Here is a 19,966-nt window from a genome sequence, read left to right as displayed (position 1 = left end):
CAGTTACATAGAAACTAGTAATGAATGAAAATGAGTAAAATTAAGTGTTAAAGGTTAGTACTATTAGTGGACCAGCAGCACGCACAATCATGTGTGATTACGGACTGTATCCCTTGCAGACTGTATTGATATATATTGATATATAATGTAGGAACCAGAATATTAATAACAGAAAGAAACAACCCTTTTGTGTGAATGAGTGTGAATGGGGGAGGGAGGTTTTTTGGGTTGGTGCACTAATTGTAAGTGTATCTTGTGTTTTTTATGTTGATTTAATAAAAAAAATAAAAAATAAAAAAATAATAATAAAAACGATACCGAAAATAAAAAAAACGATACCGATAATTTCCGATATTACATTTTAAAGCATTTATCGGCCCCTGCCGATATTATCGGCCATCTCTAATATATATTATATATATACATACTGTACATATATGTCATACTTGCCAACCCGAATTTTCCGGGAGAGTCCCGAAATTCAGCGCCTCTCCCGAAAACCTCCCGGGACAAATATTCTCCCGAAAATCTCCCGATTTTCAGCCGGAGCTGGAGGCCACGCCCCCTCCAGCTCCATGCGGACCTGAGTGAGGACAGCCTTTTTTCACTACGGGAGGACAACAGGGTGACAAGAACTAAATCATCCAGACTAGAGATACATTGTATTATTATGTTTATCTTACCTAAAAATAAATATATGACTAGAGATAAATTGTATTATTATGTTTATCTTACCTAAAAATAAATATATTTATTAATTTAAAAAAAAAGAAGAACTAAATACATTTTTACTATATTTTGCTAAAAACATCAACATTAATTGTATTTTTATTTGTATTTTTTCTGACTCCTTATTACATCCAGGCATTAGAATTATACATTAAAATAAACATATTTGAAATAATTAATTTTAAATTATCATAATAATTCATTTAAAATGACCATATTTAAATATTAAAATAATTGCTTGTTTATCAACAACTTTAGCATTTTATTCATTACATTTTGAAACTCTCAGAAGCCAAGTTATGTTATATTCCTTAAGATTTATGTATGCAAGTTTGAAGTATCAATTATCTAAACACAGTTTTGTTTGCATATTTTCAGGATATATATATATATATATATATATATATATATATATATATATATATATATATATATATATATATATATATATATATATATATACATACAGGTAAAAGCCAGTAATTTAGAATATTTTGAAAAACTTGATTTATTTCAGTAATTGCATTCAAAAGGTGTAACTTGTACATTATATTTATTCATTGCACACAGACTGATGCCTTCAAATGTTTATTTCATTTAATTTTGATGATTTGAAGTGGCAACAAATGAAAATCCAAAATTCCGTGTGTCACAAAATTAGAATATTACTTAAGGCTAATACAAAAAAGGGATTTTTAGAAATGTTGGCCAACTGAAAGGTATGAAAATGAAAAATATGAGCATGTACAATACTCAATACTTGGTTGGAGCTCCTTTTGCCTCAATTACTGCGTTAATGCGGCGTGGCATGGAGTCGATGAGTTTCTGGCACTGCTCAGGTGTTATGAGAGCCCAGGTTGCTCTGATAGTGGCCTTCAACTCTTCTGCGTTTTTGGGTCTGGCATTCTGCATCTTCCTTTTCACAATACCCCACAGATTTTCTATGGGGCTAAGGTCAGGGGAGTTGGCGGGCCAATTTACAACAGAAATACCATGGTCCGTAAACCAGGCACGGGTAGATTTTGCGCTGTGTGCAGGCGCCAAGTCCTGTTGGAACTTGAAATCTCCATCTCCATAGAGCAGGTCAGCAGCAGGAAGCATGAAGTGCTCTAAAACTAACTGGTAGACGGCTGCGTTGACCCTGGATCTCAGGAAACAGAGTGGACCGACACCAGCAGATGACATGGCACCCCAAACCATCACTGATGGTGGAAACTTTACACTAGACTTCAGGCAACGTGGATCCTGTGCCTCTCCTGTCTTCCTCCAGACTCTGGGACCTCGATTTCCAAAGGAAATGCAAAATTTGCATGGTTGGGTGATGGTTTGGGGTGCCATGTCATCTGCTGGTGTCGGTCCACTCTGTTTCCTGAGATCCAGGGTCAACGCAGCCGTCTACCAGCAAGTTTTAGAGCACTTCATGCTTCCTGCTGCTGACCTGCTCTATGGAGATGGAGATTTCAAGTTCCAACAGGACTTGGCGCCTGCACACAGCGCAAAATCTACCCGTGCCTGGTGTACGGACCATGGTATTTCTGTTCTAAATTGGCCCGCCAACTCCCCTGACCTTAGCCCCATAGAAAATCTGTGGGGTATTGTGAAAAGGAAGATGCAGAATGCCAGACCCAAAAACGCAGAAGAGTTGAAGGCCACTATCAGAGCAACCTGGGCTCTCATAACACCTGAGCAGTGCCAGAAACTCATCGACTCCATGCCACGCCGCATTAACGCAGTAATTGAGGCAAAAGGAGCTCCAACCAAGTATTGAGTATTGTACATGCTCATATTTTTCATTTTCATACTTTTCAGTTGGCCAACATTTCTAAAAATCCCTTTTTTGTATTAGCCTTAAGTAATATTCTAATTTTGTGACACACGGAATTTTGGATTTTCATTTGTTGCCACTTCAAATCATCAAAATTAAATGAAATAAACATTTGAATGCATCAGTCTGTGTGCAATGAATAAATATAATGTACAAGTTACACCTTTTGAATGCAATTACTGAAATAAATCAAGTTTTTCAAAATATTCTAATTTACTGGCTTTTACCTGTATATACTGGATGGACTTACTTTAGTAGTGCATGCCTCTAACGACTCCCAGCAGGCCATTTGTGTAGGTCACCTTCTAAGTGCTCACTGCACAAAGCAGAAATGAGAGGCATGGCTACGCTTTACTTGCTCCACGCCAGCATGAGATAAAGTGTGCTTATGTGAACGTGCCAGCAGAGAATTATTACTCACCTCTATGAGTATCATGCCGCATTCTGTTTAATGCACCTCAAGAGCTGGAATTAAGTGCTTGTGCAGTCAACCGTTTCAGCCTTAATTCATGGCCCACACAACACATTTGTCTATAAATAATTTATATTGATTATAATGAAGAAAGTACTTTTATTTTTTATTTTTTTTTGGCTAAACTTCTTTAATGTGATGAACCAGCATCATGTAAGGTGCTGAGACCTCCACTTACTGCACGTACCTGAGAGGCGTTCAACATTGATTTTTCTTTGGATTTTGGAGGCATTTATTACAAAAGATGGACCAGCAGGGGGCAGAAGTTACGTTCCATAAAGAGTCCCACATTCATCACAAGCATTGTTGCTTCTTACATTTATATTTCATGTACATTTCTTTTGGACACGACAAACCAAAAATATTCTTCATCTACACCAGTGTTTTTCAACCTTTTTTGAGCCAAGGCACATTTAAAAAAAACCAAAAAAAACGGAGGCACACCACCAGCAGAAAAGGTTAAAAAATGAAACTCTACCAGGTTGTCGTGCCTTATTTTGAGTTTGTTGTTGTTTCCTGTGTATTGCTTTAGTTCCTGTCTTGCGCTGTTATTTTGGTGACCCTTCCTGTTTTGTTGGTGTTGTGCCTTCCTTTGAGCGCTATTGCCCGCCGCTGCTTTGTTTTCGCAATCAAGACTATCTAAGTTGTGCGTACGCTATCCTTCTTTGTGGGGACATTGTTGATTGTCATGTCATGTACGGGATGTGCTTTGTGGACGCCGTATTTGCTCCACACGCTGTAAGTTTTTGCTGTCGTCCAGCATTCTGTTTTTGTTGACTTTGTAGCCAGTTCAGTTTTACTTTTGTTTTACATAGCCATCCCTATGCTTCAGTGCCTTTTCCTAGCGGGACTGGCCTTTTGTTGATTTTTGGTTTAAGCGATACATACCTTTTTACCTGCACGCTGTCTCTCGCTGTGCTCTGCCTATTGGGGTCACGACAAACCATCCTCGACGCATTCCGACTTCTACAAAGCAATGAACTACCTGCTGCCACCTACTGATATGGAGTATTACATGGTTACCCTGCCAAGCTCTACACAGCACAGGCTATTGATTTGCAAAAAATATTTTTTTGGACCAATTAGGTGAAGTTGCATCATTTCCCACGCCACACCAGGCAATATATCACGGCACACCAGTGTGCCGCGGCACAGTGGTTGAAAATCACTGATCTACACAATTCATAGAAGGAAAATAGCATCTCCAATACAGTATTTCCATTTGTAAAAAAAAAAACCCTAACAAAATATTAAATTCATATTAACATGATGTTAATGTTGTTGCCTTGTACTGTTAACAGTGCTTCACTTATTTTTACACTTAAAAAGTAAAAATGTAAATTGTCAGGTGCATAGCAGGGAAGAAAGTTTCTGTAGAGGTTGCCCTCTAGTGGGTTCTTCAGACCACCACACACTGCCAGGAGAGCCAGGTATTCCAGGTATAACACTTGTTTTATTTTCATAAATAGTGCAAGTCTTTCTGCTTTTCAGCACAACGTATTTTCCTTCTGCGTCTGCTCAGCAGCACCTCCAACTCCAACTACTCGTCTCATCACGGCTGCTGCTAATAAAGGCGACAGGTGATTAGATAACAAGGCCCAACCTGGGCCATCTACGCACCTGTCGCTGTCTTCGAGGCCGGTCCTGGCAACACCCCGTTCCGTGGCAGGCCCGCAGGCCACGCCCCCCTCCACAGTTTCCCAGTACAATCAAATGTGTTCTTTGCTGTCCAAAATGAACACTAAACACACAGGAGATAATATATAATACAAATAATAAAACAGGTAAAATAAGTATATATTAGTGATGGGTTGATGAGGCGTCATGAAGCGTTTCGACACATTGCAAAACTGTATTGATACTGTGTCGATACTGTGTCACTAAATACTGACATCTGCTGGACATTAAAAATCCCTACAGGCAACTTATGGACCGACTCAACTGACACTGGTTTTATGCCCTAGTACAGGGGTCACCAACCTTTTTGAAACCAAAAACTACTTCTTGGGTACTGATTAATGCGAAGGGCTACCAGTTTGATACACACTTAAATAAATAAATATATTGTCATTTGTAAGTTACACGTAAGTGTGATTTAAACAAGAATAGCTAAATAAATAAATGTATATATATATAAAAAAAATGGGTATTTCTGTCTGTCATTCCGTCGTACATTTTTTTTTCCTTTTACGGAAGGTTTTTTGTAGAGAATAAATGATGAAAAAAACACTTAATTGAACGGTTTAAAAGAGGAGAAAACACGAAAAAAATAAAAAATAAAATTTTGAAACATAGTTTATCTTCAATTTCGACTCTTTAAAATTCAAAATTCAACCGACAAAAAGAAGAGAAAAACTAGCTAATTTGAATCTTTTTGAAAAAATTAAAAAAATAATTTATGGAACATCATTAGTAATTTTTCCTGATTAAGATACATTTTAGAATTTTGATGACATGTTTTAAATTGGTTAAAATCCAATCTGCACTTTGTTAGAATATTTAACAAATTGGACCAAGCTATATTTCTAACAAAGACAAATCAGTATTTCTTCTAGATTTTCCAGAACAAAAATTTTAAAAGAAATTCAAAATACTTTGAAATAAGATTTGAATTTGATTTTACAGATTTTCTAGATTTGCCAGAATAATGTTTTTGAATTTTAATCATAGTAAGTTTGAAGAAATATTTCACAAATATTCTTCGTCGAAAAACCAGAAGCTAAAATATTTATTATTCTTTACAATAAAAAAAAAAAAAAAATTACTTGAACATTGATTTAAATTGTCAGGAAATAAGAGGAAGAAATTTAAAAGGTAAAAAGGTATATTTGTTTAAAAATCCTAAAATCATTTTTAAGGTTGTATTTTTTCTCTAAAATTGTATTTCTAAAAGTAATAAGAAGCAAAGTAAAAAATAAATGAATTTATTTAAACAAGTGAAGACCCATCCATCCATCCATTTTCTACCGCTTATTCCAAGTGAAGACCAAGTCTTTAAAATATTTTCTTGGATTTTCAAATTCTATTTGAGTTTTGTCTCTTTTAGAATTAAAAATGTCGAGCAAAGCGAGACCAGCTTGCTAGTAAATAAATCAAATTTAAAAAATAGAGGCAGCTCACTGGTCAGTGCTGCTCTTTGAGCTATTTTTAGAACAGGCCAGCGGGCGACTGATCTGGTCCTTACGGGCTACCTGGTGACCGCGGGCCCCGCGTTGGTGACCCCTGCCCTAGTATATACAATAATATAAACCAAGTCATTGTATTTCATTTAGGATTATTTCATATCTTCATTTAAATAAAAATATATTTTTATCTTTTTTAGATACAGTCAATAAATAATGTGAACATGTATCATAACATGGAAATCTAAGAGAACGTGTTGTGGATGATTGTGGACTGGGAATTTTTTTAATTTAATTTTTTTACACATTTTTATTAAAAAAAAAAAAAAAGTTTTTCCGACGTATTACATTTTAGACGATTTCTCTTAGTTATTATTTCTCCGGCTGTAGAAAAGACCCGCTCACAGGGCACAGAGGAGGCGTCAGTGCGACACAGTTCGCGTATCGGTCACGTGACCAAAACAGCTCATGATCGGTCACGTGACTTTCTAAAAGCGGTACGCGCACCGACACAGGGTTTCGCTCCATGAGCTCGACGCATGCGCCGATGCATCGGTGTTGCCGGACCCATCACTAGTATATATGCACAATAAGAAAAGGCAGTATTATGAACAAAAAAATAACCGAGCCTAGCCGACTTTATTTGTATAGCACTTTCAAATAAAAAATGAGTAACAGTACAACAGATAAAATATGGAAAACTTAAAAACATTTTTTTTAAATACCCAAAGTATGGAAATGTTGGGTTTGGATGGTCCCTTCAGGGGTCTTGCATATTGGGCAGAGGTGGGTAGAGTAGCCAGAAATTGTACTCAAGTAAGAGTACTGTTACTTTAGAGATTTATTACTCAAGTAAAAGTAAGGAGTAGTCACCCAAATATTTACTTGAGTAAAAGTAAAAAGTATGTTGTGAAAAAACTACTCAAGTACTGAGTAACTGATGAGTAACATACACACTCATATATATATATATATATATATATATATATATATATACATACATATATATACATATATATACATACATATACATTGATATATACAGTATATAATTTATATGTATTTATTTTGCTGTTTTTGTTTACATGTTAAAGGTGTTTTAATGAATATACATGCATGTTTAACATATAGATTCCTTTCTTTAATGAAGACTAGAATACAAGTTGGTGTATTACCTGATTCTGATGACTTGCGTTGATTGTAATCAGACAGTCGTGATGATAACGTCCACGTTTTCAAATGGAGGAGAAGAAAAGTTCCTCCTTTCTGTCTAATACCACATGAAAGTGGTGGGTTTTTGGCATCTTATTTGTCCAGCTTCCATATTCGTTTTTATACACTTTACAAGAAATATATTGGCGTCAAACTCCGTAGCTTGCTAGCTTGTTTGCGCTGGCTTTCGGAGACTCTTGTTTTGAAAGCACAGGCGCGATGGAGCGGCACTTTTATTGTGAAGACAGGAACGTCCTCATGTGCGGTCAGTCTTTAGGCTTTTGACGGGATGTACGGTTGAAATAAAACAGTATCTTTTTTCCTTCACACTTTTGATTGATTGATTGGAACTTTTATTAGTAGATTGCACAGTACAGTACACATTCCGTACAATTGACCACTAAATGGTAACACCCCAATAAGTTTTTACACTTGTTTAAGTCAGGTCATGTGACCGCCTGGCTCTGTTTGATTGGTCCAACGTCACCAGTGACTGCATCTGATTGGTGGAACGAAGTGAAACGTCACCAGTAAGGCAGGCACCTTGAAGGTCTGTCTGACAGACCACAACAAACAAAGCGTGCATTAACAGATCGATAAAAATTAGTAGCGAGTAGCGAGCTGAATGTAGATAAAAGTAGCGGAGTAAAAGTAGCGTTCCTTCTCTCTAAACATACTTAAGTAAAAGTATAAGTATGTTGCATTAAAACTACTCTTAGAAGTACAATTTATCCCAAAAGTTACTCAAGTAGATGTAACGGAGTAAATGTAGCGCGTTACTACCCACCTCTGATATTGGGACCCAGAATTTGGTGCATACCGTTACACTTACATCCCTATTGTCCAAAAAAAACATAAAGTACAAGACTTTAAAGATTGCAGTTCTAGGTTCTACACAAACAACAATGGCCTCGACAGTTAATAAAGGTTTAACGACAGCGACGGTTAAACCCCAGATCACATTTGAAACCACAAGGTTCATTTTTCAACTGGTGCAGCTCAAGCTGCTGCCAACAGCTGCTGCTGGCTCGGAGAGATAACATTCGTCAGTCAATAACCTTCTGTAAATATTAAAATTGTGCTAGGAATGTGTCTTTCTGATAAAAAATAAATCCTGAACTAATATTGATGACACGGGCAAGAACGTCACACCGGTGGGTTTTGATTATAGGTCTGGTGTTTACTGACCAGATACAATCTTAAAAAGAAAGTGAATCCAATATGTCTTTATGCCTTTATTTTAAATACATTCTCACACCACTTATCTCTTCACAGTGTCAAATATTGTCCTTACTTAACAGTTGTGCATTTTTCTGTCCTTTTGTTGACAAAATATTGCAGCTATTCAAATAGCAATAGTAATCGGATGTTCTATTCCAAATAAGTAGAGGGAGTTCCACGCCTCCACTTGTATTTGGGCCTTTTCTGGTTACATAGCATTACATTACATTACGCAGCTGCTCCTAAGGGGAGGTGGTCATAAATAGCTGTTGCACTCGATCATAAACAGTTCAAAGAAAAGGTGCCTAGAGCGAGGTCAGGTCTGCTCCCTCTCTGCTTTTCGTGACAAGGTCTGTCCAATAGATCAGGGAGACCGACACCTCCACGTCGCATCCCATCGCACATAGTGGTGGTTTACAAGCTGCAGGCCTTTTGCTTGATAAGGACAAAGACAGCTTTTGTCTTCTCGCAGGGCAGCCTGAACCAATGGGAAAACACGTTGTGCGATAACTTATATACAATTATTCTGACAGTAATAACCTGGATTCTACCACAGCAAACAACAAAATGCACTTTTTAAAAAAAAAATTGTGAATGTTCCACTGCATTCACACATGGTTTATATTTTTCTACTTCTTTTCCAGATTTTGGCACGCTCTACCTTCCACATTTTTCATCCGACTCAAACCGTTCCAACTTCAAACTGTTCAGCCTATTCGAGAATCGTGGGCTTTCCCTTGACAAATTCCAAAAATTCCCAGATTTCCCAAAATTCCAGGTTTTCCAGGACCTTTTTTCCCATTCAAAATGAATTGGCCATTTTTCAAACTTCTACCATTTCCACATTTTTTAACCAATTCAAACCATTCCATCTTCAACATATTCCACATATCCTGGACATTTAAAGTCTAAAAACAAAAAATCCCACTAAAATTATTGGGTATCCAAAAGGGCCCACTCATAAAAGTGTTTTTTTTTTATTTTTTACTTTCAACAGATATATCTGTCAATTATACAGGTTTTTTTGGGCCCTTTTTAGTTATAGAAAACTTAAAATATCAAGTATAACCCCCCAAAAAAATATTTCAAAGTGTAATATATAATATCAAGTAATTGGAGCCTCGAATAGGTCAAAAAGGGATGGCGTGGCGCTTGTTGGGAGAGTGGCCGTACCAGCAACCTGAGGGTTCCTGGTTCAATCCCCAGCTTCTACCAACCTAGTCACGTCCGTTGTGTCCTTGAGCAAGACACTTCACCCTAGCTCCTGATGGGTCGTGGTTAGCGCCTTGCATGGCAGCTCCCGCCATCAGTGTGTGAATGGGTGTGTATGAATGGGTGAATGTGGAAATAGTGTCGAAGCGCTTGGAGTGCCTTGAAGGTAGAAAGGCACTATACAAGTATAATCCATTTACCATTTACCAATATTTCATAACAACATTTTATTTTATTATTATTTTTTTCCATTTATTTATTCATTTCAGGCAATGACATAACAAAAAGTACAAAGTTGATAACACATAATAATATAAATTAATATAGTGCAAAAGGTAATGTACAGTATGTAATGCCTGATTGTCCAGTTTTGCCTGAAAGAGAGTGGGAAGAAGATAATTAATTTAATCCCACCCCCAGTTCTCCCATTGCGTTTTACTGTTACTTTAAGGATTATAATACAAATGTTGTATAATAGTGGCATTACCACAGGTAACACTAATTATTACACTGTAACAATAATTTGTATCAATGTAGGAAGAATGAATATACCAACAATGGTAACAGACAACATAGTAATAATGGTAAGGAATTGATTTTAATTGTTATTTTTTAAGCAATGACATCTTTAAAGAAAAAAGTGTCGTTGCACCTTTTCTCTTTACATGGGCGAGGGCGGACCTACGTCACTTCCGCCCTCCAATCCCCTAGCAACGCGGTCGCCATATTGAATTCGTTGAAAACAAACCAGCTCACAGCGAACACAGCATTGACAGAAAAGGCATTTAACGAGGTTTCACGGCATTTTAAACGACTGCCCTTACCGCCTTCCAGCAGATGCGTGGACTGATAATCCTACACAATGGCCGGACATGGAATTTGGAAATCTTTATGTCTACCTCACAAGCGCACCAGGTCGGTTGTTAGCTTCGGTTGTTATATAACAAATAAATCACATAAAAATTGTTAAATCACCCAAGGTATGTTGATAAATGATAATAAGGATGACACGGTGGCTACCAGTATCTGTATATTTATTATATCTGTAGAGAGCTCATTCAAATTCAGTTCAGTATTATGATTTATTATTTGCTGAATTACTGGAAATAGCCTTTATACCGTATGTTATTGTTGTGCAACAACAACAACTTCAGCTGTCGAACGTTATTCAGTAAAAATTCAACGGGTTCAACATTAGCATGGACGGTATAGCCAAGTTGTGGTTAAGAAGGTGGATTTTTGTTCCTTATATTTACCAGAAACGAAGTGATCCGAACACACGACCCGGGATTTTGGGGGACTCCAGTGAGAACCGTCCTCGTTTTCCCGGTGTAAAGCTGCGAGCCATTTGTCTCGTCTCTGTGGGCTTTTAGCACGCTTTGGCAGAACAAAATACGACCTTTGTTTTCCCTGTTTCCAGTTGTGGTTTGCACAACCAAAAACAACACAGTTTTTTGGCATTTTGGAGGCAGAATGACGGGTTTAATCAGCGCAGGTCGACAGGTTAAAGAGTAATGGCGACGGTTTGTTTTCAACGCCAGTCAGGTTGCTATGGCTCGAAGAACCCGTATGTAGCTCAGTTGCCCGGATGTCGGCCCTGCCCCATTTGACTTGTTTGCTGCGGCAGCAAATGACTTAGCACCAACCTCAAAAACATAGACATCTTATAAGTAGACGCAGCATTGGCTGCTGTGACGCGAGAAATTCGGCCGCCATCTTGAAGTGGTGATGAAGAGCCGGCGAGCAGCCTAAACTGACACTTGACAGGTAGAAAACAAAGATGGTGTTCAGCGTTTTCCTGCTCAAATGAGCGGACTGTTGAAAATAGGAATCGGGGGATTACTTTTCACAAGTAAGATTTAACATTAACGTACTATTGGTTGTATTTTGTGAAAAGAATATTACCACAGAGTTGAGAAGGAGCAAAGATCTTCAATAGTACTGAAATCGTAGCCGCGAGCAAACAAGAGTATGACCATAATAGTAACCATAATAATAATTCTGAATCCAGTGAAACAGATTGGTGGTTTTAGGTGATATAAAGACTTTCAGGTGTTTATATATGTTTATGTCATACTTGCCAACCCTCCCAAATTTTCCGGGAGACTCACGAAATTCAGCGCCTCTCCCGAAAACCTCCTGGGACAAATATAGTCCCGAAAATCTCCCGATTTTCAGCCGGAGCTGGAAGCCACGCCCCCTCCAACTCCATGCGGACCTGAGTGAGGACAGCCTTTTTTCATGACGAGGGTGACAAGAAATAAATCATCCAGACTAGAGATAAATTGTATTATTATGTTTATCTTACCTAAAAATAAATATATTTATTAATTAAAAAAAATTAATAATAAATAAATTGTTATTATATTTTGCTAAAAACATCAAAATTAATTGTATTTTTCTTTGTATTTTTTTCTGACTCCTTATTACATCCAGCCATAGAATTATACATTAAAATAAACATATTTGAAATAATTGATTTTGAATTATCATAATAATTCATTTAAAATGACCATATTTAATTATTAAAATAATTGCTTGTTTATCAACAACTTTAGCATTTTATTCATTACATTTTGAAACTCTCAGAAGCCAAATTATGTTATATTCCTTAAGATTTATTTATGCAAGTTTGAAGTATCAATGATCTAAACACAGTTTTGTTTGCATAATTTCAGGATGTAGATATATATATATATATATATATATATATATGTATGTGTGTATGAAATACTTGACTTGGTGAATTCTAGCTGTCAATATACTCCTCCCCTCTTAACCACGCCCCCAACCACGCCCCGCCCCACCCCGACCACGCCCCCACCCCCCACCTCCCGAAATCGGAGGTCTCAAGGTTGGCAAGTATGGTTTATGTTGAAGTATTTGGCAGACGCTTTTATCCAAAGCGACATACATAAAAAATACATACAAAACAGTCACTGTAAACATGATCATTTAAGGGAAGAATGTAATACAAAATATCCATACAAAGTGTCAAGACATAATAAACTCCCTGCTGCTGCAGCAACAGAGATACAGTCTATAGGTCCCTAAGATATATATATATATATATATATATATATATATATATATATATATATATATATATATATATATATATATATATATATATATATATATATATATATATATAATGTATTCATACATTGTTTATGTAGGATGTACACATTTGTATACATACCGGTAACCTAATCATATTGTTTCTTGAATTTAAAAATAGCTGACCGTTTTTTCCCCCCTTCCCTGGGATTATATTCCCAGTTTTGATCTCGGACGCCTGGTCACCATTGCATATAAGAATATTCTATTACTGTTAAGCAAACTATGAATAATGAAACACGCCAAAACATATGTCCTTTATCATAGCTACACGTATGACAAAAAACCGCGTAAAAATCAGTGGTATTCAGTGAGGTAAAATGAATTAAATGCCCTGACAGTTCATCGGCCCTGCCAAATGAATTGCACTGAGTGGAGCGGATCACCACTCCAAGATGGCGGCCACGCGTCTCGTCAGCGCCAGTAGGCAGTAGATGTCTATGCTCAAAAAGCTAAACATATCCCGTGCGCATGCGCCTAAATGAAGAAGTAGCCGAGCGCATGCGCCTAAATGAGGAAGTCGCCGACAGCATACAGCGGATGTCAACAACATGGTGCCGTAGAGATGGCGTCGAACATTTACGGACTTGTACGGCTCTTCTACCTCAGTTGAAGACATACAATCCACGGGCGGAGGGAACTAAGAGGTGAAACTCACTCTCCTCACACATTTGACCATTTACCTCGCTTTACAGGTAGTTAAAACTAGTCACGAAGCTAATCTTGCAGCTAATGAAGTTGTTGATGCTAACCGGGTTGAGTCAGCTAGCGCTAACTAACTTGTTGAAATAATCAGAGGTCCAGAAATTGTACTCAAGTAAGAGTACTGTTACTTTAGAGATTTATTACTCAAGTAAAAGTAAGGAGTAGTCACCCAAATGTTTACTTGAGTAAAAGTAAAAAGTATGTTGTGAAAAAACTACTCAAGTACTGAGTAACTGATGAGTAACATACACACTCATATATATATATATATATATATATATATATATATATATATATATATATATATATATACATATATATATACATATACATTGATATATACAGTATATAATTTATATGTATTTATTTTGCTGTTTTTGTTTACATGTTAAAGGTGTTTTAATGAGTATACATGCATGTTTAACATATAGATTCCTTTCTTTCATGAAGACTAGAATATAAGTTGGTGTATTACCTGATTCTGATGACTTGCGTTGATTGTAATCAGACAGTAGTGATGATAACGTCCACGTTTTCAAATGGAGGAGAAGAAAAGTTCCTCCTTTCTGTCTAATACCACATGAAAGTGGTGGGTTTTTGGCATCTTATTTGTCCAGCTTCCATATTCGTTTTTATACACTTTACAAGAAATATATTGGCGTCAAACTCCTTAGCTTGCTAGCTTGTTTGCGCTGGCTTTCGGAGACTCTTGTTTTGAAAGCGCAGGCGCGATGGAGCGGCACTTTTATTGTGAAGACAGGAACTGTGCAGTCAGTCTTTAGGCTTTTGACGGGATGTACGGTTGAAATAAAAAAGTATCTTTTTTCCTTCACACTTTTGATTGATTGATTGGAACTTTTATTAGTAGATTGCACAGTACAGTACACATTCCGTACAATTGACCACTAAATGGTAACACCGCAATAAGTTTTTCAACTTGTTTAAGTCAGGTCATGTGACCACCTGGCTCTGTTTGATTGGTCCAACGTCACCAGTGACTGCATCTGATTGGTGGAACGAAGTGAAACGTCACCAGTAAGGCAGGCACTTTGAAGGTCCGTCTGACAGACCAAAACAAACAAAGCGTGCATTAACAGATCGATAAAAATCAGTAGCGAGTAGCGAGCTGAATGTAGATAAAAGTAGCGGAGTAAAAGTAGCGGAGTAAAAGTAGCGTTCCTTCTCTATAAATATACTTAAGTAAAAGTAAAAGTATGTTGCATTAAAACTACTCTTAGAAGTACAATTTATCCCAAAAGTTACTCAAGTAGATGTAACGGAGTAAATGTAACGCGTTACTACCCACGTCTGGAAATAATAATAATAATACTATTATTACTCATACTAACTCGTTTAAACTTAAAGATAGTTTGTGTTAGTGCATACACCACTCGTTTTCATGTATGATGACAGAATGAACAAGTATTGATTAACAACTGAAATAAATAAGAACCATCCATCCATCCATTTTACTACCGCTTGTTCCTTTTTTGGGGTCGGGGGGGGGGGGGGGGGGGGGGGTTTAATAAACACCTACATCAGGAGTTGTCATCTTGCCAAAACATACACCATGACGGCCAGATGCTATGTAATGTATACCATAGACATCTTATAAGTAGACGCAGCATCGAGTGCGACTGCCTACTGGCGCTGACGAGACGCGGGGCCGCCATCTTGGAGTGGTGATCTGCTCCACTCAGTGCAATTCATTTGTCAGGACCAATGAACTGTCAGCGCATTTAATTCATCTTACCTCTTTAGAGTCCATTTTAAAATGACCTTACTCGTTTTTAAATCCTTATGTGATCTTGCCCCACCGTACCTCTCTGAGCTGCTCCACCTCTATGCCCCCACCCGGTCCCTCAGGTCAACTGATCCTGGAGGTACCCAAAACAAAGTGAAAGCTCAGAGGGGACAGAGCCTTCTCTGTTGCGGGTCCCAAAGTCTGGAACGATCTCCCTCTCCATGTGAGACAGGCCCCTTCTTTGGCTATATTTAAGACCCTTCTTAAAACCCATTTTTATTCACTGGCTTTTAACCCAGCATGAGACTTTAAACTGCTTTTAACTTAACTTTTTTAACTGTTTTTATCTAACAAATTGTTCTTAGGGTAATTTGTATTTGCTTTTTCAATGTGTATTTTACTTCTGTTTTAAATGTTATTTTTTAGTCTGTCCTTTGCCTCTATTTCTTTGTGGTGTACAGCCCTTTGTTCTTCAACTGTGGTTGTTTATAGATAGATAGATAGATAGATAGATAGTACTTTATTGATTCCTTCAGGAGAGTTCCCTCAGGAAAATTAAAATTCCAGCAGCAGTGTACAAAATTGAGATCAGATTTAAAAAAATAAAAAGTAAATAATGGGGGTATAAATGGAAACAAAATAGAAAAATATTACAATAGAATAAAAATAAAAAGCAACAATGAGAATAAAAATATTGCATCCTTTGGTCCGGATGACACGATGTCGAATATTTCCAAAAACAATTTGAAATGTGGACTCGTCAGACCACAGAACACTTTTCCACTTTGCACGAGTCCATCTTAGATGATCTCGGGCGCAGAGAAGCCGGCGGCGTTTCTGGATGTTTTTGATAAATTGCTTTCGCTTTGCATAGTAGAGCTTTAACTTGCACTTACAGATGTAGCGACCAACTGTATTTAGTGACAGTGGTTTTCTGAAGTGTTCCTGAGCCCATGTGGTGATATCCTTTAGAGATTGATGTCGGTTTTTGATACAGTGCCGTCTGAGGGATCGAAGGTCACGGTTTCCGGCCATGCCGCTTACGTGCAGTGATTTCTCCAGATTCTTTGAACCTTTTGATGATATTATGGACCGTAGATGTTGAAATCCCTAAATTTCTTGCAATTGCACTTTGAGAAACGTTTTTCTTAAACTCTTTGACTATTTGCTCACGCAGTTGTGGACAAGGGGGTGTACCTCGCCCCATCCTTTCTTGTGAAAGACTGAGCATTTTTTGGGAAGCTGTTTTTATACCCAATCATGGCACCCACCTGTTCCCAATTAGCCTGCACACCTGTGGGATGTTCCAAATAAGTGTTTGATGAGCATTCCTCAACTTTATCAGTATTTATTGCCACCTTTCCAAACTTCTTTGTCACGTGTTGCTGGCATCAAATTGTAAAGTTAATGATTATTTGCAAAAAAAAAAATGTTTATCAGTTTGAACATCAAATATGTTGTCTTTGTAGTGCATTCAATTGAATATGGGTTGAAAAGGATTTGCAAATCATTGTATTCCGTTTATATTTACATCTAACGCAATTTCCCAACTCATGGAAACAGGGTTTGTATATCCTGTGATGCACTCAGTCACACTGTCCATGTCCTCTCTATGTGGGCTGCAGAGTACTTCCCTGTCTGTGGTGTCAAAACAGTCCCTCAACTGCTCACATGCCTCCTCCGGCCACTGCATCACACTTCTCCTTTGTGGTGGCTGTTTTTTCACCACAGGGATGTTATGTGGCAGAAGATGAACAAGGTTGTGATCAGACCGTCCAAGAGGGGCTAGTGGCTGTGTATGCGTCCTTGACATTACCATACAGCAGGGGTGCCCATTACGTCGATCGCGAGCTACCGGTCGATGGCGGAGGGTGTGTCAGTCGATAGCCAGCCAGGCATTAAAAAAAATAGATCTAAAAATCAGCAATCTTCAGTAAGACGTCACTTGATTGACATCCACGGCACCCCGAGGGTCTTGTGAGATGACGCTGGCTGCTGCCAGATCATTATTAAAACCTATAAAGGCTTAGTGGCCACATGAGTGGACAGCACCTTTTAGCTCTTATTTCCAAAATTGTGTACACTACTGAATTGGGGTTTTATGGCCGCTTATGTGGACACTTATACTGCCATCTGGTGGTGTCAGAAGAGTATAACATACAATGGAATTTGGGGAAAAAAAGCGTAAAAATAAGAATTAGCATGTCACTAAACATGAAGTACACGTTTACCACCTTTTGATCAACACACCACGGACATTCAAAAAAGAAGTCAACAAAGACTGTCAGCCATCCGGAAACTTAAAGGACTATACGTTGCACCTCATCTCCTGTTACTACTTTACCAAAGCATTGTTCAACCCATCCTTCTGTACTGTTCCACATGTTTTTTCACCATGCTTTCTGTAACCAAACTCACACGCATTACAAACATAGCAGCTAAAATCATCGGCCTACCCACACCCAACATTTCAGACTTAAACCACAGGTCCATCACCCGACTGGCAAAAACAATAGTCCAGGATATCACTCACCCACTACACCAATACATCATCCCACTACCATCAGGGCGCAGGTACAGAACTATCAAATTCCGGAGGGCCCGCTTCAGGAAAAGCCTGATCCCTGCAGCTATAGCCGCCCTTAACAGCAGGCCCGGCCGACCTGTCTGACAAGCCTGTAAATGTGTGTTAGTCATGTATGATGTCTTTTTGTTATTTTTTTTGTGTGATGTGTAATGTCTAGTGTTTAAATGTACGGCAGTGACAATGAATTTCCCCAAGGGGACCAATAAATCTAATCTAATCTTATGGACTAAGTACATCATATCAAAAAATGATTCTTAGTTTTTATTCTAATTAAGGTCTAATAAGCCCAAATAACAAAGATACATGAAAAAAGCATGTAAACAAACAGCTTGGGCCTTTAAGAGGTTAAGAAAAAATGACCGACAGGAAGGCGAGAAACACTTTTTATTTCAACAGACTCTCGCGCCGTACCTGCCGTCAAAAACTCTAAAGACCGACTGCACAGTCCCTGTCTTCACAATAAAAGCGCTGCTTCATCCTGCCTGCGCTAACAAAATAAGAGTCTCAGAAAGCTGGCGTGCACAATCTAGCAAGCTACGGAGTTTGCCGCCAATGTATTTCTTGTGAAGTGTATAAAAAGGAGTATGGAAGCTGGACGAATAAGATGGCAAAAACCAACCACTTTCATGTGGTATTGGACAGAAATAACGTCCTCCATTTGAAAATGTGGGCATTATCCATACTTGCCAACCTTGAGACGTCCGATTTCGGTAGGTGGGGGGTGGGGGGCGTGGTCGGGGGTGAGGCGGGCGGCGTTGTTGGGGGCGTGGTTAAGATATATATATATATATATATATATATATAAGTAATACTTGACTTTCAGTGAATTCTAGCTATATATATATATATATATATATATATATATATATATATATATAAATAAATAAAAGAAATACTTGAATTTCAGTGTTCATTTATTTACACATATACACACACATAACACTCATCTACTCATTGTTGAGTTAAGGGTTGAATTGTCCATCCTTGTTCTATTCTCTGTCACTATTTCAGAACACACACATTATACAAATATACATTTTAAAATCAATAAGAAACGGGAGCTCTAATTTGGGAGTCTGAATTAGGATCAGAAGTTCCTATATAAACATTGCGCACTCACGTCGCCTTTTTGTATTGATTACTGCAGCTGTGCACTGGATTCATTCACAAATACAAACTACAACTCACAAACACTTTAGAGTTAGGCTCCACCATCAGAATGTGTACTTAAACTTATAAAGATCACATGGATATTATTCAGTGACTTGATTCACCAAAACTAACCTGTTATACAGGAGGAAAAAGCACACAGGACGTTTCAATTGTTCACAGACTGGTCGCGCTCATCAGAATGACAAGACACTTCCGGTCTGCAGGTGATAGCATTCAATTGGGAAGAAACGCCCTACTGCCCCCTACTGACCAATGTGAATACTGATAAATGTGTAATGACAGCTCCAAAAACGAATTCAAACCACAAAATAAAATAAATAAATCAACACAAAAATGTGACACATTATGGGTGGGTCACATATGCATGTACAGTAGATGGCAGTATTGTCCTGTTTAAAAGTGTCACAACATTGCTGTTTACGGCAGACAAACTGCTTTACGGTAGACGAAAACTTGACTGCTGTTGTTGTGTGTTGTTACCGCGCTGGGAGGACGTTAATGAAACTGCCTAACAATAAACCCACATAAGAAACCAAGAACTCGCCCTCGATCATTAGCTGTTTATATTGTGGGAAAGCGGACGTGTGAACAGGCTGTCAACACGTCACTCAGGTCCGCATGGAGCTGGAGGGGGCGTGGCCTCCAGCTCCGCCTGAATCTCGGGAGATTTTCGGGAGAAAATTTGTCCCGGGAGGTTTTCGGGAGAGGCGCTGAATTTCGGGAGTCTCCCGGAAAATCCGGGAGGGTTGGCAAGTATGGCATTATCATCACTATTGTCTGATTCCAATCAATGCAAGTAATCACAATCAGGTAATACACCAACTTATATTCTTGTCTTCATGAA

The 19,966-nt window shown here is 38.0% G+C and overlaps 1 protein-coding gene across 1 annotated transcript in view; it reads left to right on the top strand.

Annotated features, from left to right (window-relative positions):
• The first annotated feature begins 13,424 nt into the window (after nucleotides 1–13,424).
• LOC133619822 (transmembrane protein 230-like) overlaps nucleotides 13,425–19,966 on the top strand; it is a 43,300-nt gene continuing 36,758 nt past the window's right edge. Inside the window, exon 1 of the mRNA XM_061981086.2 lies at nucleotides 13,425–13,560. Coding sequence (XP_061837070.2) covers nucleotides 13,454–13,560 — 107 coding nt within the window. The 5' untranslated portion in view covers nucleotides 13,425–13,453. The remainder of the gene's footprint in view (nucleotides 13,561–19,966) is intronic.

This window comes from Nerophis lumbriciformis, linkage group LG20 (genome assembly GCF_033978685.3).
Source record: "Nerophis lumbriciformis linkage group LG20, RoL_Nlum_v2.1, whole genome shotgun sequence".
Taxonomy (NCBI): domain Eukaryota; kingdom Metazoa; phylum Chordata; class Actinopteri; order Syngnathiformes; family Syngnathidae; genus Nerophis; species Nerophis lumbriciformis.
This window is presented reverse-complemented; position numbering and strand designations above follow the sequence as displayed.